The sequence below is a fragment of the Musca vetustissima genome, unplaced genomic scaffold, assembly GCF_032173495.1.
Source record: "Musca vetustissima isolate MV318-11 ecotype Yass unplaced genomic scaffold, APGP_CSIRO_Mvet_v1 utg40668, whole genome shotgun sequence".
NCBI classification, from domain to species: domain Eukaryota; kingdom Metazoa; phylum Arthropoda; class Insecta; order Diptera; family Muscidae; genus Musca; species Musca vetustissima.
The window spans coordinates 27,909-50,810 of record NW_026883830.1 but is presented as its reverse complement, the minus strand read 5'-3'; the positions used below and the strand labels follow the sequence as shown (position 1 = coordinate 50,810).

Here is a 22,902-nt window from a genome sequence, read left to right as displayed (position 1 = left end):
TAAATCTGAACCGATTTTTCCCAATTTCAATAGGGTTCGTCCTTGGGCCGAATTAGTGACATATGCCAAATTTCATCCAATTCGGATCCTGGATAGACAGACGGACGGACATGCATAAATCGATTTAGAAAGTGATTCTATGCATATTCACGAAAGAAACCATGTGTCTATTTCGTTTCCTTTTGCCTGTTACAAACATATGCACAAAGACATAGTACCCTGTACAACAGTGTGGTGAAGGGTATAAAAATTCAATAATTTTGACTCGTTTCTGAACATAGCCATGATTTATCTCTAAAAACCATTAAATAACCTGCAAACGACAAACAAAAAATATTAAAAAAAGGATATAGCCATTTTTAATCCTTCAGTCGTTTTTGGGCCACCTTGTGTATAGTCGGTCGGTCTCGTCCGACTTTTGTACTTTCCTTACTGGTTTTTAGGTTTTTGCACAAAGAAATAAATAAACGATTTTCCTCTTTTTAGAAATTGAAACTTTATTTAATAAATTATTTTGTTACAGAATTGAAAATTAAATAAATAAATAGAAAAAATAATGAATAAATATGGAAAGAAATAAATTATTTCGAATAAATAAATATGGTTTTTATAGTTTAATAAATAACTTAAATTGCAAAAAAATAAATAAGCACTCATCGAACATCCAAGTGATGATGTTGGCAAACGATATTTGAGTATAAATATTGGCAATTATCCTCAAATATTTTACAATAGAAAAACTTACAAATTAGTTTGAAAACAAGAAATGTATTTCTATTATAAAATATGGATAATTATTATTGGTTGTTTTTCTTTGTGGCAGATAAATAAATATATTTAATAAATTAAACAGAAAAATATTGGCGAAATAAATATTGTTTTTTAATAAATAAATATTTTTTTATAAATAAATATTGTTTTCTTATTATACAAATATATTTAGGCACACAACAATGGTTTCATATTGCAATATGGATTCCCAAAGAATAAATAAATAAATAAAATTGTTATCTTTGACTTTGATGTACAAACATTGTAACTTATATTAGAATAAATAAATAAATTAATAAATGAAGTGGCAATTGGTTCATTTGCTTAAATGCAATAAATAATTATTATTTTATGATATAAATATATTGCTTGTTGGGAAATATACGTATTTCCATTAAAAATAAATAAATAATTTAATTAAATTATTAAATAAATTATGTTTCTTAAGTAAATAAATAGTTTAATTAAATTATTAAATAAATTATGTTTCTTAAGTAAACTTAGAAAAAATAAATAAACCCAATTTTTTAAATAAATATCAATATAGCTTTTGCACAAATAAATAACCAACACCTTATGTTTTATAATTAAATAAATAAATAATTTATATATGTATATAGAATATGCATAACACATGGGATGAAAAGTGTTGGCCCTAATGAGTGGATTGATGGTATGATTAATATAAATTGTTATTAATTTTTAAAGGTCCATCACTTTGCATCCTCTGTATTATTATCGTATATTTACTGAATATTTGAGTATGGCAGATTTGTGTTACCTTTTTTTGTTTCGCATTTTATCTGCTTATAAAGGTTTTTATTTTTATATCATTTTTTTAAATTTTTTTCTTCATCTATTTACACAAAAACACTGGAAAATGTTTACACAATTGCAGCATTTTAGAAAATGTCACTTTCAACGTGTGTGTTTGTGTTCAGCAAGTATTTGTTGGTTCATAGAACTTATTTATGTATGCGTATTTTATGTTTTTTTTTATTATTTCGTATTTTATTGTTTACAAATCATATATCATGGATATATTTATTCATTTAAAACAAATTAGTTTAACATTTGGTTAATAAAGTTTAACGTTTTTTTTCTTCTTTGCTCTTTCGTTGTTTCTGTTTGTTTGTTCGTTCTTTTTTAGGTTATTTACACAGTTTATTTGATTTTGTTACGATTGGCTTAAACAGAAATATAACAACAGCAAAAACACAAAAAAAAAAACTGCTACTGGGACTTGTTATTGAATAATCATATTTATGACCAGGAATGACATATCTTTTTGGTAAACATTTATATCAATTGAATATTATATATCTACACACGTATTTGTTGCAAAACTGATATGGAATTATAGCTTTTATAGAAAATAAAAAATGTGAAGGTGGTTTTAATTGAATGGGATGGTTGTTTTAATTAGAAAAGGTGGGAAGTTGAAATTAATGATAGTCATCAAATACAGTGTGAGTAGGTGAGAGAAGCGACTAAATTTTCAGAACTGTATTCAAATTTAATTGCAATTTTTTAGAGAATAAATTTTAATATATTTGTAATTTGTTGCAATAAATTCATAAATGATTTCGCATTGTCAGATATAACGTCGAGTTTATAACTGAAATTTTATAGAATTAATAATTGAGAATAGAATTGAGTTCCACCTTATGAAATATGTATTAACTTGCCAAAATATTGAACATTTTAAAATTTGTAGCTAGTTAAAGGGTGAAAAAAATCTTGACGAAAAAATGTCAATATATTTCCATGTTTTGACACAGCTCCCATTTTAGCCGATGGTGCTGTAATATGATACTCCAGGTTCTTGATATGTGAAAGCCATCTTTGCAGACATTTTTCAATATAGGTTCAAATTTTTGACACAGCTTCCATACAAAGTTGTCACTTCCAGTTTAGACATTTTAAGGTCCTAGGCGCATATTCCCCTTGTGGTTAATTAAAACAGCCAGTTTTGTGTATTTTGACTCATTTAACTTCTACATGGCTTGTAGAATATATAAAATGTCGTAGGCGAATTTGTTAACCTCAGTCTGCAATTTGATATTTCACTTTCTCAAAGGCGTTAGTGCGAAAACGGTCATTGGGCCGTTTTTCTTCCAAAATGAAAATGGTCATGCTGTTACCATCAATCAGGAGCGTTATCGTGACCTGATGACCAATTTTGCGTTATCGCGACATGATGACCAATTATTCGTCGAAAGCGGCAGTTCTGGTTTCAGCAAGACGGCGCTCCACCGCACACCAGTCGCATAACAATCGATTTTCTGAAGAATTTGTTTTTGGGCCGTTTGATGTCGAAAAGTGGTGATTTGGACTGGCCACCGCGTTCGCCCAATTTGACACCGCCTGACTTCTTCATGTGGGGATATTTGAAGTCAAAGATTACGTTAACAAGCCAAGGACCGTAGGAGAGCTCAAGGACAACATTCGTGAAGAAATAGCCGCTATTCCGGCCGAAATGTTGGCAAAAACGATGGAAAATGCAGCAAAATGCAACAATACGTCATCAACGCCAAAGGCGGCCATTTGAGAGATATCATATTCAAAAATTGATGTAAACAAATCTAATTGGAACAAATTAAATGATTAACATTGCCAACCGCCAAATTTTTATTTTTTTCTTTGATTTAAAAAAAAAAAATATGGGTCCGTCGAATATGGGCAACCCTGTATACATAGACTTTTTAAGATTAGATCATACGGTAAACCTCGATTCTGTTTCTATTTTCATATTTTAGCCCAGTGGACTTGCAAATGACATGCGCCAGATAATACATCTTTTGTAAAGATAGAATTATGCTTCACAGTACTGTTTTGCCGCACAACATAGATACCGAGCGTGAACTGATAATGCAAGATTTTCAAATCCACTGGAATAACAAATGAAAATATTACTGAATCTGTTAACAATTTTGAAGCAACCGAAACTAATACCCAGCGGGTCGTAAGAAATACTAAAGAAATTTTGAAGAAAATTCGATCGCGGTGATGAATGATGGATCTATCCCTTCCTCGAAGACGATACAAATCCAAGCGTTTCGAAGTAAATGATAGCTTGTTTCTTCGGCAAAAATGGTCATGTGGCATCTGTTCCATTGGAGGGACGTAGGACGGTCAATTCTGAGCGGTACACCACCATATATTGGTCTAAAGTTTTCGGAAAAATTCGAAAACAAACAAGGGAAGAAGAATCATCGTCGCCAGAAGATGCTATTGTAGGTGCTTTGGAGGTTTGTCAATCACAGTGGAAAGGTGCTTGAAAAACCTCCAAAACACCTACAATAGCATCTAAATACCTACGACCCTCCAATGGAACAGATACGCTGGCTTACTGATTTTATATATTTTTTATTCCTCTTCCTCTCCTGCTTGCAATTAAACAAATTTCCTATTTTAGGTACATATATTGAATATCTACCTCATGGAGGAGTAGTTTTGTGCGATGTCAATACTCCTTCGTCAGGTACTCCTTCGAATGCCGTTGGAATTTTTGGATCGGAAATCATGCCCGCCGTCGAAAAAATGAAATATTTTTAATTAAAAATGAATTTTTCCAAAACAACAACATAATGTTGTCAATTCAATTGTCTATCGAGAATGGGGGATTCCCTTTAAAGAAAAAATCCCTCTTCGCTGAGAACTAAATATGTTTTTCTTCTGGTAAAAATGTAAAAAACCCGGGTCAAATTTTATATCCTCCGCCATGAAGTGGATATAAAATCGATCGGAAAATGTGATTGGACTAATTGCAGCCAGGAAAATTGGGCTAGAACGGTTGAAAAACTTTCAAAAAATTCTCGAAGTTCTGAGTAATGATGGGGACGGTTATATGAGCCTATAACTAAACTTGGACCGAAAATAACAAATTATTGAAAAAAGTGTTAAACTTCCCCATATTGGGGGTGCCGTTATATTGGGGCTACAATTTAATGAGGACACAAAATATCAAATTGCCGGCAATTAGATTGGAAAGTCTGTCCAAAATCGTCAAAATACCGAGTATTGGGGGGTGGCGTTATATGGGGCTAACTGAATCTTGAGTCAATATTAATAATTTATAGATAGAGGAGATGTGCTACACAATGAGAACCCAAAATCCCATATTAAAAAATCCAAAATCTTTAAAATTTCGAATATTGGGGCGTACCGTTATATGGGGAGAAAACGTGGACCGATATATCTCATTTGCAATACCAAACATCCTAAGAGCAATGTCGGTGCAAAATTTCAGAGCTCTATTTTAAATATTACGATCTCTATTGTGATTTCAACCGACTGGATAGCGTAAATCGACATAGAATTTTATTCTGAACAAGAACATATTTACTTTGAGGGGTCTCCGATGAATATTTCAAGGTGTTGCAAACGACTTGACATATTTAATATACACTCCATGTTATGGTGTAGGGTATAAAAACGTGTCCAAAATTCCCAAAGGTAGGGTACAGGGTATATTCTGAAACATGGACCAATATTTATAATTTTTGGTAAGCTATTTTTCTTCAAAATGGAGATTGAACAAATTAAATACCGAAAATTCGGAGGGTACCGTTATATAGGGGCTGTACAAAAACTTAGACCAATATTGGGTACTTTTGAACTTGAGAACTTTAAATATCATATTATAACTGACCCTGAAATAGGTCAATATTAATAATTTTTTGTAGGAAGACATTTCTATCTAATGTGTCTCATTTTCAATACAACGCATCTTTATGGGGAATCCGGTAGTGTTTCCAGAATGACAAATTTGGTATACATTCTACCTTATGGTGGAAAGTATAAAAAATCATCCTCATCACAGTGGACTAAACATATTATTCTCTATAAGCAAAAATGCAACCTCAAGACCTTGGATATTTTCGAAAGTATTTTTTTGCATAAAAATATAGGTCGATATCGTAGATTTATATTTATAATGAGAAACCTAAGCTGAACCCTTAAGCTCAAGATGGCGATATTTCTATATTCTATAGGAGAAAATGTCATCCTTAGAACTGAAGACATTTTTAAAGGAGATTTGTTTAAGATTTTGGCATATTTAAAAAATAATTTGAATAATGGGCACAAGATATTTAACATCTAACAAATCGCACAATTTCATTATAAGGTGACATTATCAAATGAGTCGTTTATTTTTAAAGTGGTTCAAGCCCACTTTTTTCTTATATTAGATATTTAAGTTATTGTGTTTAAATAAATATTTAAATTTAAAATATTGTTAAATGGTATTAATTTTGTTTGTGGCTTTGTGCCCTTTAATATGTTAAAATACATATATACAAAATAAATACGTAACATGTTTTGTAAATTTTACTAGAAAACCAAGATGTGTATAAAAATCTAAAATGGATTTAAGACACTTTCAAAATAAACGACTCAAATGTTGGATCTATATTGACAACTGCAATAATATTTTTAATTGGTGGGTAATTGAAATGTGAAACAGAAGTATTTAAATTTTTATATGCATTTTTGGTACCTCAGTTATTAAAATAAGTTATGTCATTCCTGTTCCTCAATAAAGTCCCTCATTATTTTTTACTGTATTTAATAAATCAAATTAGAATAAATAAATATATGAATAAATAAATAAATAGAAAATTGAATAAATAAATAAATAGAAAATTGAATAAATAAATAAATATTCTTAGATCTAATATTCGCACATTTATCACTTAAATTAAGGCAATAAATAAATTAATTAACAAATAATTATTTTGAGTTTTTTTTTAAATAAATAATTGTTTCTGCATGGAGAAGAAATAAATAATTTCAATAAATAAATAAATAAATAATTCTTTCAATAAATTAATAAATAATTCTTTAAATAAATAAATAAATAGTTTTTTTGCAATAAATAATTCTCTCAATAAATAAATAAATATTTCAATAAATAATATGTTTTCCTTTTAAATAAATAATTATCTTAAACTAAAATAAATATTTTCTTAAAAAACAAAAAAATGTTTCAAATCAAAATGTATCAACATTTTTTCTTTCGCATTCACATATGATATGGTTGACAGAATTGATATACCAATCGCTGGGATCTTTCGGTTTTCTTCATAATGCCCTTCTTGTAGTATTGACGTATTGAACGTGACAATTTATCGTAATTCATGGCCGGGCGATTTTTACGTTTTCCCCATAATTTCGCAACCCTAACAGAATCTTCAATTTTGAAAATACCCTTACTGCGATCCATCCAACGTATGGCGGTGCCATTGATATGTGGTGCAGAGAGTAGTTCTTTCAGAAATTGCCACAAATGTATATGAGATCCTCCGTTACGTGCTCCAGCTCGTTTTATCGGTGGTACCATTTGATTGACAGCAACAGCGCCACCACCACCATTACCCACACCATTGATTGCAGCACCTTCTGTGGTCATGTACTGACCGTTGACGTCATTTCTAGGACTGGCCGTTGTGTGATTATCGTTTGGAAGAAAATCATCTTCATCTATAAATAAATAAATTTCAAATACAAAATATGTAAAAACTAGTGAATGAATAAAAGTAATATTTATGATTTATACATTTGAAATTATATATATTTTAAAATTTAAATAAGTTTTTTTTTTCTCCAACAATTGACCCTTTAGTATATTGTCTTCATATAGGGTTTTAAATATTTAATTTGTTATGTTATGAAATGTGCTATTAAATTTACCTTCGGTATCTTCTTCCATATCTTGGCTATATTGTGCAGCCATAGAATTTTGCGTCCACATTTGTTGCTGTTGTTGTGCACAGTTGTTGATTGAATTAATATGGTAATTGTCGGAGTGAGTCAACTTCCATATTTCCAATTGAGCATGTAGTTTTCCACCGCCCTGAAAAAGGAAGAAGAAAAACAATATAATTTTTAGTTTAAATAAATAAATTACAAAAACATCTACATCTATGTTGAAATTAAACCGTAGTGGGTTATGTTTTTATACCCTACACAACTATGTTGTCAGGGTATTATAGCTTTGTGCAGTCCCAAAAGTTTGTAACGCCGCGAAATATTTAAGTATACCGATCGTCATATCTCGACTAGCTGAGTCGATCTAGACATGTGTGCCCGTCCGTCCGTCTGTCCATTATAATTTGTAAACACGATACAGGTCACAGTTATGGACTAATCTTCACGAAATTTTGCATGTAGGATGGGTTCTGGCCAATGAAGACTCCTATTGTTTTTGATAAAGATCGGTTAATATATGAGGGATGAAGTGGACCAAAAACTTTATTTTTGTCCAATTTTCTGGTCGCTCCAGAGGCCGCAATTATGGCCCGAACTTGCCGATTTTTCACATGGAGATAGGGGTCGGGCAAAAGAATAAGCATGCCTGTTTTATAAAGATCGGTCAATATTTAGCGGTTCAAATGGACCCTGATTTTTGTGTGAAAAATTACAATATTTGTAGTCCATGGCGTATATATTTACTCCTGAGGGAGATAGATCCGAGAAGTTGATAGTATATCAAAGAGGAGTGGTTGAACTTTAAATTGATACCAATCATATTGTCGTAGGTACTCGGATGCGGAAGTTACACTTAAATATTTACAGATGCTTACGTATTCATATATTATTTAGTAACCTATTACCACACTTTAGGGCGGATATATAGCCTGGTCGCTTTGAAATGTTCCATGAGGTTGCAGTTATGGTCAAGGACAACGCCTAAAATGTTAGGTGATGATCAGATAATAATTTTTCGGATGAAGTGGACCGAAGACTTAATTATTTGTACTTTTTGAGTCGAAAGCCGAACATCACAACACAACCTATGGTAAAGGGAACCTGGATAAATAATTAGAGGGGCTGTACTGATTATTAGTAACATTTTCTGACCTCAAGCCAGTCAAAAGTGTGCAAATATCGCGAAATATTGCCCTATCTCAGAATATAGAACCACAGAAAGTTAGATTTTCATGGAAGTTGTGTAGGGTATCATATGGTCGGCCCCGTCCGACTATACTGCTCCGTTCACTGTTTTTTTTTTTTTGTAACAGTTAAATTGGAGATTTTTCACATATAAACTCGGGTCCTGTATTTCGTAAATTACCATTGTTAGGGAAATTTGGCATTTATCGACAATTCCAAAGGACATTAAAATGCAATCGGATATTTGCTATAACAAAACACCGAAGTGCATTCATATAAGTATATATTTATATTCTGTTTTAGCCAAATCCAAGTCCTGTATGTCTTTTAAAATCACTATAGACCTCGCAATATTTAAGGTATAACTTTGGAAAAATACTAGAATCACGTTTTCAATCAAATTGGCTCTTCCTACCTGCAAATTTTCTTATTCTGAAGGGTTTATACTCATTTTTCTACCGAAGTGGTTGTACTATGACAATTTAATATACCGAAAAGTTTCGATATCGGTCTAACTTTTAACATATCCCCTATATAAGAGTACTTGTCCTATTTTTCGTTTGTTGAACGATTTAGCAGAATTTCCTCGTCGAAGTGTCTGTGATTTGACATTTAGGTTCTCTTTGGATGAAAACCTCTTTCGATGTAGGCCATCATTTGGTATAGCCCAATATAAAGTAGTAGTATTTTGAAGGTTTTATCCCCAGTGTGTCTGTAATTTCTTGTGAATAAAAACCCGTGGGCGGAGCAGTATAGCCGAACGGGGTCGACCATATGAGCTCTAAGTTTCTGCAGATCCATATTCCGACCCTGGGTAATATTTCGTGATATTTACACTCTCTTGGCCGATTAGAGTTCAACAGACTACGGGGGCATATTCACCGAATAATTTTTTCCTGGGGTAAAAAATGACTCCAAAAATTACTTTTTGTGATGTTCGGCGACTAGAAAACAGGCGAAAAATAAAGTTTTCGGACCATTTCATCCCCTAATATCATCTGATCATAACCGAAAATTATAGGTGGCATCCTTGCATAACCCGAATTTCATGTACAATTTCAAAGCGATCAGGGAAGTTTCTGCCCTCTAGTAAGGTAATGGTGATACCAAACAATATCTGGATGTGTACAACCTCTTAAGTATGTACCCCTATCCGAGTACATACAATAATACAAGTGCTATCAATTTATAAGTCCGCTACTCTTCATGGTTGTACTTCTCCGGTCTTTGTCCTTCTGGATTAAATATATAAGCTATAGATGCAAATTTGGCCATTTTTTTCAAACAAAAGCGTGGGTTCATTTGATCCGCAAAATATTGACCGATCTTCATCAAAACAATCATGTATATTCAAAACCCTTTTCTGTGTAAAATTTAGTGATGGATATAATTTTGGCCTCTAGATCGACCATAAAAAGAGACAAAAATTGAGTTATTGGTCTACTTCTTCCTCTAATATTAGCCGATAATTACCAAAAACAGTAGGGGTCTTCTTTGGCCAGAACCGTCCAGAACGTCCAGAACGTCCTTATGCAAAAATTCGTGAACTGCGGCCTGTACAGTGCTTACAAATTATAATGGACAGACGGACGGATGCTAGTCGTAATATGACAATCGATATACTAAAACGTTGGTCTAGGACCAATATTTCGCAGTGTTACAAACTCTCGGGGCCAGGCAAATCTATAATACCCTTACAACATAGTTGTGTAGGTAAAATGTTATAAAATGTTCATATTTTTGCATGGCTGCCAGACAAAGGTTCCACTCAACATTCCTAGCGCACATTTTCACCCTGAGTGTATGTAATTTCCTATTTACTTTTCCCAAAATAATCACACTGAGGTGCAGGGTATTATGGGTTTGTGTATACATACATGTAACTTTAAAAGGTCGAATTAATGATACGTGAGTGAAATGAAATTTGGCAAAGAAAATGGGTTAAATTTAGATAATGCCTTTATGTGTATTTTGAAATGATGCTCGAAATACCCAAAAATTGCCTGATTGCCACGAAGTTTTGCACATTATACCGAATAGAGTCTAAAATGACTGGCATTAACTTATTCTTAGGTCAGAATTTCATATTGCTCTTATATACATTTTCAGCCGATTTTATGTAAAGGGTGCACGAAACTCCAAATGATTGTGAGATCAACACTTAACGTAGCGTACTGGATTAAGCAAATATTGACGTATATGCCTAGAATGAGATATGGTTCCCCTATGCATATATTTTCGATCGTTGGTGCACCAAATACTCAACGTTCTTCATATTGACATGTATTTTTATACAGCACTCCTTGTGTATACCCATGGTAGAGTAGGGTATCATACCGTCGGCCCGTCCGACTTTAATCTTTTTTGCTGGTATATTTGATTTTGACATCCTCATATTTCGAATTTCAACTTATTTTTAATTCAAAATCCAAAAAAAAAAATTTGAAGTTCTTTAATTAATAATATTATTATCTACAGATTTGACCCTAAAATATTAATGTAAACAACCATAGAATAACTTTTTAAATTTAATATAATAATATTATTATTTTTTCCTACACATTGTATTCTTTTAAATTCATTTAAATTTTTATATAAACAAACAGCAAACAATAGAATTTTTATGCATTAATTGAGCTATATTCACACACATCAAAACAATCCTCTGCAATGTAGGCTGATATGCACAGCGTTAGCATACCATCCTCTCATACTTTAGTGCAGAGAGTGTCATAAAACACATCTAGAATGTGACGTGCATAACATGGATCCTAATTTACAATTCATTCGAATTTAATCTTCACTTCCACAGCCACACAATGCCGGAAAATGTTAACCAAACATTTCGATATGGTGGGTGTATATGTAGTCAGTGCAAGCGTTGGTTGGTTCCGTGGTTCGATGATTCAAACCAACAACAAGAAGAAGTTATTTTTAACCCTGATCAGAGAGTGTTGTTATTGTTGTCGCTGTTTACAATTTACAACGTCTTGGTTTGTTGTGATGATGATGACGATTATGACAATACTGATGGTAACAACAATGATTGGCCCTCCTACACCTCTCTACCCAGTATATTCTGCTAGCAATAACATGGCTGTTGTTGTTGTGGTCGATGATGACGTTGAGGACGGCGGGCGACTCACTTTCACCTTGCAATGTCGTTGCTGGTCGTTGGCTCAGTTTTTGTTTTGATTTTTATTTCATTCAGAAATCTTAAGTCTAGGCTGGTGTATTTATTATTATGGCTTGCCTAGAAGCAGATTTGTATTGTGCCTTCGTTGCCTCCTCTGGTTAATGTACTTTAGGGTTTCTACATTCAGCTGCTGTTCGTAGCTATAAACAGATGTGCTTGCAGTAGGTGCATTGCAATTTTTGCCTTATCTGTTTGGTAGCGATGAGAGCATTCTATTGTTGCTGATCATTGCTGCACTGCTACTGCAAACAAATAAACTTGCCTAACAACCTAAATGTATGGTTTTTGTTGCTTCTGGAACGAGGGTTGCTGTTTGAGGTGGTGAAGTATTTCGATTTGAAATAGTTTTTCCAAACAACTATTAGGAGGAGAAGTTTTTTCGGACTGGTAATTGACCCTTTTTGAACCATTTAACCCAAAATGTTGGATACGAACTGCATTATGTTATAGAGCTTGATATAAGTAATAGGATTATTATTCACAAACGCGGTTGATATAAGTTGAATCCATTAATATAATACTAGATTCCATTAAGGTAGTACTTGGAGGTGACTTAATTAAAGACTTCCAGAGGTGTCGCGACTGACGTTTTCGAATAGTTCCTTAACTGCAGTAAGTTTTTTTAATTACTGGAGTTTTGCACAAACATTGCTATAAATTCTAGGATGTATGATATTGCAAATAGGGTCCGGCATTTGAACATAATATAGGTCCACATTTTGATAGCTCCCATATAACGGTATTGCCCTATTTTCGGGCATTCTGAATACACAGAAAATGATCAATATAGGTCCATGTTTCGAAGGCTGAGCCATGTTTTGGAATTTTCCCTATGTTTAGACCAAAAACTCCCGTCCCATTTTCTGTACATTAAAGTCGCATTATAAAAGTTGTATTTTCTCATTTCGGATCATTTTGAGGGTGATAAACATGTTTCCAGAATATTTTCGATATATATCGCATTTGTTGATAAATTTTCAGTAATTTGGCATTCCGAGTTTTTGTAGAGCAACAAAATTTTTTACAGGCATTATTCCGCTAAATATTGGTCCTAGACACACCATTTAGTACACCAATCGGCATATCTCGACTAGCTGAGTCGGTCTAGACATGTGTGTCCATCCGTCTGTTCATTATAATTTGTAAACACGATACAGGCCACAGTTTTGTATCGATAGTAATGATCGTCGGTTCTGACAAAAAAGACCGCATTTTTCAACAGAATTGACTATAAGTTCTTATTTTTAATTCACATTGAGTAGCAAAGTAGCATTCCTGCTAAAAATCATCAATTTGGTCTACTCCATATAACGGCTCCGGATGTGTTATACCCATTTATTTTTGCACAGGCTATCTTCATTAGTTTAAAATGGCTCATATCGGTTCAGATTAAAATATAGCTCCTGTATATAATTTCGGATGATTTCATGTAAACGGTCAGACAGTGGCTCTATAGGGCACCGGATTGAGTCTACGATGACGTATATTTCAATTCTTTTTTCATTCGGGTTTAGCTCAAATTTCATTCAAATGATTCAAGTTTGTCAAATTAACATGAACTTTTGTATAGACAGCCGAATGTAATGTAAAATGACATGTGTACAATTTGGTTTATATCAGTTCAGATTTAAATTTACTCCTAATACATAATTACGAAAAAAATATGAAATTTGGATTCCAACTCGCCTACCGACATAATAGGACTTCTAAATCACTCTGCAGATCACTATTGCGAATAATGAACAATTTTACTTTTTTCAGTTTTTTTTACAAGTCTTATGAAATTGTACACGAGAAACGTTTATAAAACATATGTCCATAACATTTCAATCCGTCCAAAACTTCATTAATTTCTATACTACTATCGTATGTGTTAGGCGCATCGTTTACCTTGTCGTTTTCACTAAACAACCTTCACAACATTCTTTCTTTCTTAGCCTTCAGTAGCCATGACCACGGTTACCAAATTTAGTCGTTGTTTTTTTTTGTACATTAAATATTTACTTGGGCGACCTTTTTCTTTGTACGTATAGTTTGAATGGCGCACACGATATCACTACAGTGGTGCCACAAATTCCAATTTTTTTTTGGAAAATAAGAAAAAACACACACTAAAAAAATAAATTAGTGCATGTGTCTTAAGTCTTTTGTGTTTGCATTGTTTGACTGCATGCATGCCGTATACATCACGTTTGTATCTTAAGTCTTTACATGTTTCTCCTCTCTCTCTCTCTCTCTCTCTTTCGCTTTTTATTATTCATCGTTTTATTTTGAAAGTAATTTTATTACTTTTGTTTTGATTTACGTATACTTTTGCATCTAACACCCCTCAATTCGCTCATCGCTCTCTTTTTTGTTCGTTGAACATAAAAGAGAGTGTTACTGCTTATTACAAAAAGAAAGCTTTATTTTTTACTTTCATTTGATCATTGGCTTAACACTCTCTTGTGTGTGTGGCTTGTGTGGTTTCTTTGTTTATTGATTTTTGTCTTTCTCATTTTGGCCCAACTCCGTTAAAATGCCGAAAATGACGTCAGCGAAAAGATTTCATAACTTATGTTTTTGTTTGTTTGTACAATTCATGAATTTCTTCTTCTGGCTGTTTTGATATCTGCTAATGTGTGGTTGTTTCTTTTGATTGGGGGGATTAAGGGGAATTTATATTATTATTATTTTTTTTTTTTTTGCTATTTCCATTCTATACACATAGCTGGCAATGGTTAATGGTTGAGTTTTGTGGTTTCTTTTTTTGGTTTATGGCTGCGCCATTTCCAAGTGATACGACCTTGTCTTTTGCAGGGGTGTGTGAGTGTGAACGTGTATGTGTGTTTGTGTTTGTGAAATGCAAATTTGATACCATCTTTAAGATAATTTCTATGTTAATGACTCTATTCGCAGAATTCTATAGTATTTATTTTTTGTTATTTAATCTTGACTTTATGTAATAAATAGTTTATCAAGTCGACATTACTCACCTCGGGTATTCTACGAACGAATTCTTCTTCGGTTAATTGCAACAGTGCCGCACCATTTTCATTGAATTTGTTTTCCAAATTATCAATAATTGGTAAATCAAATTGTTGTATGGTGGATCGTAACCATGCATGAACTTGTTGTGGTGTCCAATCAGAGGGATCTGAAAAATACAACAAATTGGAAAAAAATTATTTATAAATAATGCAGAACTTAAATGTGACCTTCTAGTTAAGCCCGTTAACTTGAGTCATTTAACGCTAATAACAATAATAATAAAATATGAAATACCAGAACACTAATTGGTATGTTAAGGTCATTGTGGATCATGCCAATGTACGTGACTCAAACTGTGGTGAATTCTTTTTCAAGAGCAGTTGGTTAACAGTTTCTCTATGATTCATAATCAATCAATAATGGGAAATCTGGATTGTTTCTTTTTATTTAAACACCATTTTTAAATTGTAAATAATTTTGCTTTGAAATAATAATAAATTGGAGGGTATATAATATTCGCATTTGATTCTCTAACATAAGTAAAACAAAGGAATAAGTCATTAAATTCGGTCATCCACCGTGAGCGCAATATTGAAAATACTAAAAATCGATTGTGAATTTCGTGATAAATTACTGCCAGAAGAAAACGAAATAATGAAGCACAGAACGCCTGTCCAATCTCCCAAAAATATCGAATTTTGAGAAGGTACTGTTGTATTGGGGCAGCATAAAATGTGGACCAAAATGCATTCCAATAAAAAACGTGCCCAAAACCCCCAATAAGAAAGGGAACAGAATTTCTTTAATCAGGTGTAGGTAATCATGTCAAGATCTATAATGGGTCCACATTGTCAATTTAGCCCTATAGCTGTATCAATTTCCTATATTATGGGTTTAATTGAAGAACTGGAACGAACTTTTTATTATATCCTCCAAAAGGTTGGTAATTTTATGTGAAACCTTTGTAAATGGTACACAGAAAGGTGTTTATTTGGGAAATTAAAATACAAAAGATCTCTAAGATTAGGAGGCCGTTGTATTAGAGGCATGTAAATGTTTTGGGTCCAAAACTTTGAAAATCCCGACCCAGTTCGTTCCTACTTTATATAGGGGTCATCCCAAATGATGGACCCAAATTGAAACATTGTTTAAAGCCTCTTTCGGAATATGTTTTTGCACTTTCGGACAATACAGCTAAAACTTTCAAAAAATCGAAAATAACCGGGATTTTTATGTGGGTGCTAAGTCAAAATATGCAAATATAGTGATTTTATACCCTATACAACTATGTTGTCAGTGTAGCTTTGGGCAGCACAAATAGTTTGTAACGATGCGAAATATTGGTCCTAGAACCACCTTTAAGTTTACCCATCGTCATATCCCGACTAGCTTAGTCGATCTAGACATGTGTCCGTCCGTCCGTCCATCCGGCAGTTCATTGTATGTTCTCGGTTGTGGGTAAATATTTGAAGATGTCTATGTATTGTCATATTGTTTAGTATTACTATTACCCATTAGAGGGTGGAAATGTCGCGCTGAAAATTGTACATGAAGTTCTGGTTATGGTCAAGGACGACGCACATAATTTTCGGATATGTTGAGATGATATTTAGGGGGTGCAATGAACCGAAAACTTTATTTTTGTCCGATTTTCTAGACGCTCTAGAGGCCATAATTATATGCGGAACATCACATATTGTCTTTGTGCATATGTTTGTAACAGGCAAAAGGAAACGAGATAGACCCATGGTTCCTTTTGAGAATATGCATAGAATCACATTCTAAGTCGATTTATGCATGTCCGTCTGTCTGTCCATGTTAAATTGTAAACAAAGTACAGGTCGCATTTATGATCCGAATTGGACGAAATTTGACACAGCTCATTTATTTGGCCCAAGGCCGAACCCTATTGAAATCGGGGAAAATCGGTTCAGGTTTATATATAGCTCCCATGTACCAAAGTCTCTATATATCATTCGATTTCCACGAAATTTGGTACAGCGTACTGAATGAAGTCTACAATGATGTGTGTTAGGTTTCGTGAAAATTTGACACAGCGTAACGAATTGGGTCTAGAATGATGTGTGTTAAGTTTCCTGAAAATCGGTTCAGATTTATATATTGCTCCCTTATATATTTTCATCCGATTTAAAATAAATGGTGTACCAAAGTCCCTATATATCTTTCGATTTGTAAGAAATTTGGCATACGGTACTGAATAAGGACTAAAATGAAGCTGTACCGAATTTCCAGGTGGGTCCGATTTGCACAAAATTTTGCACAACTTTTTGAAGATATTATGATATAACGTGTGACAAGTTCTGTTGAAATCGGTTCAGATATAGTTCCTATATACAGTTTCGTCAGATTTTATGTAAAAGGTGCACCAAAGAGCCATGTCAAAACATGCAAAACCCGTTCGGTGAAAAAATATGACTAAAATTCTTCAAATGCTTGAAATGGGACGGAAACTTTTGGTCCGAACATGGTTAATTATTGGAAAATAATGACTATATTTATAATTTTCTGTATATTACAGTAGCTTACGCCTTCAAAACACCGAAAATGGGTTGGATCCGATAAGTGGGAGATATTCTTAAACGTATACTGATACTGATAATTCAGTTGGAAACGTGTCCAAAACCCTTAATTGGTCTGTTCCCACAATAATCTACTAATTTTTACTACGATAACAAAGTTTCCTTTAGTAAAAACTAGCAGATTCTGGCGGGAAATGATCAAATGATATTCCAAAATAAATAATGGATGGAGCGTTTTATGGGGACTATTCATAAAAGAAGACTAAAATTGATCATTTTTTCAACTCACCTTGCGATATTTGCAATTTAGCACAAGTAGCATCAGCCTCACGTTTAGCATGTTCCAATGCCAGCGATATAACCGGTTCGATATTATCACGAACCTCGTCCAGACCACCAATAAACGAATCCAGAGCCAACGGTTTCAGATTGTGTTTCTTCTGGAACGTTGTATCCTCCAAATATTCACGTAATACTTGGTGGTCTGCCGGACATTGGAATAGCCTTTGGGCTGACGGCACTTGCCCACTGTTGTTGTTGGATGGCACTGTGTCTGTGTTAGGGAGGCGGGGATTTTTCAAATCTTGTAACGTTTCAACATCCGAATCGAAAGGTTCTGATTTGAAATCGAAACCAACACTGCTGCTGGCACTACTGCTAGCCGAATGTGGTGTGGGTGTATCACAGCTGGATTCTGGCGGGGAGGGTGGCAAAATGTGCAATTGTTCTTGCTTAATCGAGGGACACGGCGAGCAGGCTGTGCCATACAGAGAGTTGTGCGATGATCCTAAAGATTCATAACAACCGGCAAATTGTGTTTGGGGAAAAGCGTATTCGGATTGAGCGGGGCTAGATTGTGGCGATGGATAGATATGCGCGGGATATGCTGGTGGTGGAGCAATAAGTTGTTGGTGGTGTTGTTGTTGCTGCTGATGTTGGTGGTGTTGTTGTTGCTGATTATTTACAGGAAAATAACTCTGATAGATTTGTTCTTGTTTTATGGTATTCAGGGAGGGGCATGAAGACCACGTCTGTTCCACCTTAATATCGGGTACGGTCAACAATTGTGCGTTCTTGTGATCCGTCGGTGTTTTGTCGAAATTAAAAACTGTCGTCGGTATATTATCTATGTGATTTGTCGATGAATGAGCATTGCTTACTGCCGGTATACTATGTGATGGCGAGTGTTGTTCGACTTTTGTTGTGTTTGTAGCTGTGTCGGTACAGCAATCTTGAGGTAGTAGCGATAGATCAAAATTATCAGTATATGTAGCATAGGGATCGTTCGTAGTGGTTGTTGTTGTCGCTGTGCTGTTGTTGTTGCTAGTCGTAGCAGAGAAATGCTGCTGTTGTTGTTGTTCGAATTTAAAATTAAAATTACTTTGGATTGTCACTGATGCAGTGGATGGGGAATTTTGTACTACTAAACAGCCTGTCTGCGGCATCTGTAATGATAAGAAAATAGAAAAATTGAGATGAAATTTGTTATTATCAATAATATAAATGTATATTTTTGTTGAGACTCAAAACATTTGAAATGTGAGCACATATATAGAGTATATTATTATTAGTTGTCTCCTAGAGCACTGGGGAATGACGAATGGATTTTGTTATTTTGTCTGACAGGTCGTTGATCTTAATGAATATGTTAATTAACACGTTTGGAGTTTGGTGGTGCCAAATGACGACAATAAAATTAATTGAATATTGGTATTGATAGATTGAATGGAACATACAGAGGTTAGAAATTAAAGAAGTTTGGAAAAATGAAAAGATTTTATAGATCAATGGCAAAGAAATGTGAACAGTTTATTTTGTTTTTATTTCAGTTATATGTTTTATATTCCCATCCATTACTTCGGAGGTTTTAGACACAGTTCCTAAACTCATTCGCTGTCGTATAGTTCCACGTGGGGTTGTAAGTATGTTGGAGGGTATCTGAACGATTCTTTGTTGATTATTCTTCGTATCTGTCATGGATGACAACAAAATATAAAGCAGTAAGAAAAGATCAAAAGTCGGACGGGACCGACTATATGATACCCTTCATCACTTTGGGTACATACAAGAGATGTTTATATATGCAATATCATGTAAAAGAACAGACATAGAATCTTAAATATGCGATATACATAGACCTTTGAACCAATTAAACAAACTCAATACACAGATCGTTCTGAAATCAATGAAAAATTGCATGCCAAAAGGGCATACTCGGATTCTGTGGTGTACCATTTGTATAAAATTGAGCAAAATTATGTATGGGAGCTATATATATTAACACATGGATCTAATTGAGCAACCGTTGCATACACCTTTTGGTTTTTCCAACTTTAATACTAAACTCAATTTAATACCCTCTGCCAAATTTCATGCAAATTGAACAAACATGAGCTCTCCGGTGCACAATTTAAATAAAATTTGACGAAAATATATATAAAACATATATCTAAATCTGGAGTGATTTCAAGAACCCTGAAGACACATCATTCTTGCCTCAATTGCAATATTTTGTCCCAATCGGACAAATATTGGGAGTTTGGGGCATCATTCACGTAAAATCGGACGAAGTTATATATAGAAGCTATATCTAAATCTGAATCGATTTTAACAAAACTTCGCATACAGCAGTCTGGATATAATTCAGTAAGCTGTGCAATATGTTGTCTCAATCGGACAAATATTGCGAGTTTGGTGCATCGCTCACATTAAATCGGACGAAGCTATATATCTGATCCGATTTCAACGAAAATTTGCATATATCAACCCAGACCTAATTCAGTACGCTGTGCAAAATTGTGTGTCAATCGGAAAAATATCATTCACTAAAATAGGACGGAATTATATATGGGACCTATATATAAAAGTGAACCGATTTCAACAAAACTTCGCATTGATCAGTCTGGACTTAATTTAGTACTCTGTGCCAAATTTTGCCCCAATCGAACAAATATTGGGAGATTGGTGCATCATTTTCAAAAAATCGGACGAAAATATATATGGGAGCTATATCTAAACCTGAAACGATTTTCTCAAATTTCAATAGGGTTTGTCCTTAGACCAAATTAGTGACCTTTGCCAAATTTTATGCAATTCAGATCATAAATGCGACATATACTTTGTTTATAATGTAACATGGACTGAAGACATGCATAAATTGAATCAGAAAGTGATTTTATGCATATTCTCAAGAGGAACCATATAGTTTACTTTTGCCGGTTACAAACATATGGAGAAGGGTATAATGAATACTATGCTAAAAATTAAGTTTGAATGATTTTGGGATATTTTGGGATAATTGGGCGCCACTTTCAATATCACAGCTACAAAATGACTTAATTTATGTTGTTAATTAAAGCATATATTTTTTAATATTATATGTATATGAAATTTGGGGACAACAGAATTTATTCAGTAATAATATCGACTTCAAAGACAACGGTTAAATTTTTGTAAGCGTCGAACTTAATCCAGTTTTTTTCGTTGTTTGTTATTTATTAATTTGATTAATTTATTTATCTATTAACACTTGATTTTTTTAACACATTTAGTTTTGCAACTCATTGTTATACCAATTGAAACTAAAAACCAAAAAATATTCACTACTTACCAAAAAAACTGAAGTGACGTTAGTCAATTCGAGTTTTCAGAAATAAAAAAAAAAAAAATAACAAAGCGCCACTTCAAAGCTTTATAAATCATTGACCTTTTGTTCAATATAGAAACCATAACCCCGAAAACAATTTCCAAAACAAAATTATTTCACTACATTTACTACTAAATTAATTTGTTTCTATATTAGTGATTATAAATATATGTCACCTTTGTTATTAATTAGACTATTAAAATTACGTGGTAATTATTATTTTATTTTTTGTTGTATCACAATCAATTGTTATTCTCGTTATAATCACAAAAAATATATTTTTTTACATTTTCGTTATATTTTTTTCAAATTAATAAAACAAAACTGTTTCGTTATGTTACACGTTTAACCGGCAAAAACAAACTAAACTAATAAATATGAAGGCTAACATTTATCAAGCTTTTACTAGCTTCTAACTTTGGGTTTTACAGCTAGCGCCAATCAAGAACTAACCAACTTGCCACTCAGCTGGTTCTTCGCCTGTCTGCCTGCCTGCCCGACCGGCCTCTTGAACTCGGGCTTTTGTTGTTAGAACTTTGCATTGTGAAGGAAAAAACCCTAATAAAAATTGCAAAATAGAAACAGAAAAAACCAATATAATAATAAAGCAACAACAACAGCAACAATGTGTATACAATCAAGCTAGCAAAACAAAAACCCCGATTGATGACGTTATGGATGCTGAAAAAAAGGTTACTGTCTCTCGTTTGCTGTTGTTGTACTTTAGAATAGCAACAACTTCACCAGTTGTAGAAGTGACGTTACAAATCAAACGTGAATTTTTAACAATAGTTAAAAATCCCAGACAGGTTGAGTTGATTAAGCTTGCTAGAAAAAAACCCTTCAACTAATTTGATCTGTAATACATTTAATCGTTTGCTATTTATAAATAATTGAATTTTTAATTCAATAATTACAGTTAGGGGAAAAAATGTAAGTCATTAGGTTAAAGACATATTTATCTATACCAACACAATTGTATTTTTTAATTTCTAGGTCATTGTGAGGGACTGGAGATAATTTGTGAAAATCCCCTTATTAGGGAAAACAAACTAAGACGCATAAAGATTATGTTGAACTTTATATACCCTAAACGATAACAAAAACCAATGAGCGGAGCAGTATAGTAGGACGGACCGATCATATGATACCCTACACAATTACCACGAGAATATAATATTATATGCTGAGTCTGGCAACATTTCGCGATATTTGCACCCTCTTGACCGATTATAGACCAACTCCACTTTCTAACCCTGCCATATTTTCCAAATCTTGTTTTCCCTAGGTGAATATTTACGCCATAAAATAAACTTTTTGGTCGTTCTAAGTACTTGGTCAGATCCCCTCTAACGTGTAAAATATTTAACGTTCTGCATATAACAATGGTCTCTAGTGTGACTAGAAAATCTGACAAAAAAATTTCGATTCATTGCAAGCCCTAAATATCATGACTTCACCGAAAACTATAGACGTCGTCCTTGAACATAACCATCAGCGCTACATTTACGCCCTCTTTTAAGGTAATAGTAATACTAAACTATAACTCCCACAACAGAGTACATACAACAATATAATTGGTATCAATTTAACCCTTTCAGTGTTAAAAAAAATTGTCGGAATAAAAATCTAAAATTTTGTATATAAAATCATATAAAGGGACATAGTTTAGAAAAAATAGCAATTGTCATTTTAACCCTTTCTGGGTATTATGCCCGTCAGGTCCGCTAAATACTGACCGATCTTCATCAAAACAGTAATGCTTATTCTTTGGCCAGATCCCATTATTCATGTAAAATTTCGCGATGGTTGGGTCATAATTGTGACCATTTCATCCCCTAAAGATTAAAGGATCATTTCCAAAAGCAATAGGGGCCTTC

At 33.4% G+C, this 22,902-nt stretch overlaps 1 protein-coding gene across 1 annotated transcript; it reads right to left on the bottom strand.

Annotated features, from left to right (window-relative positions):
- Window positions 1-6,795: 6,795 nt before the first annotated feature.
- Window positions 6,796-18,821, bottom strand: LOC133330839 (DNA-binding protein D-ETS-4; the record flags this gene model as incomplete). Its single annotated transcript, XM_061539246.1, has 4 exons — window positions 6,796-7,257; window positions 7,468-7,630; window positions 14,842-15,002; window positions 17,666-18,821. Coding segments are annotated over 4 exons (1,938 nt in total), but the record flags the coding sequence as incomplete, so codon positions are not given.
- Window positions 18,822-22,902: the final 4,081 nt, after the last annotated feature.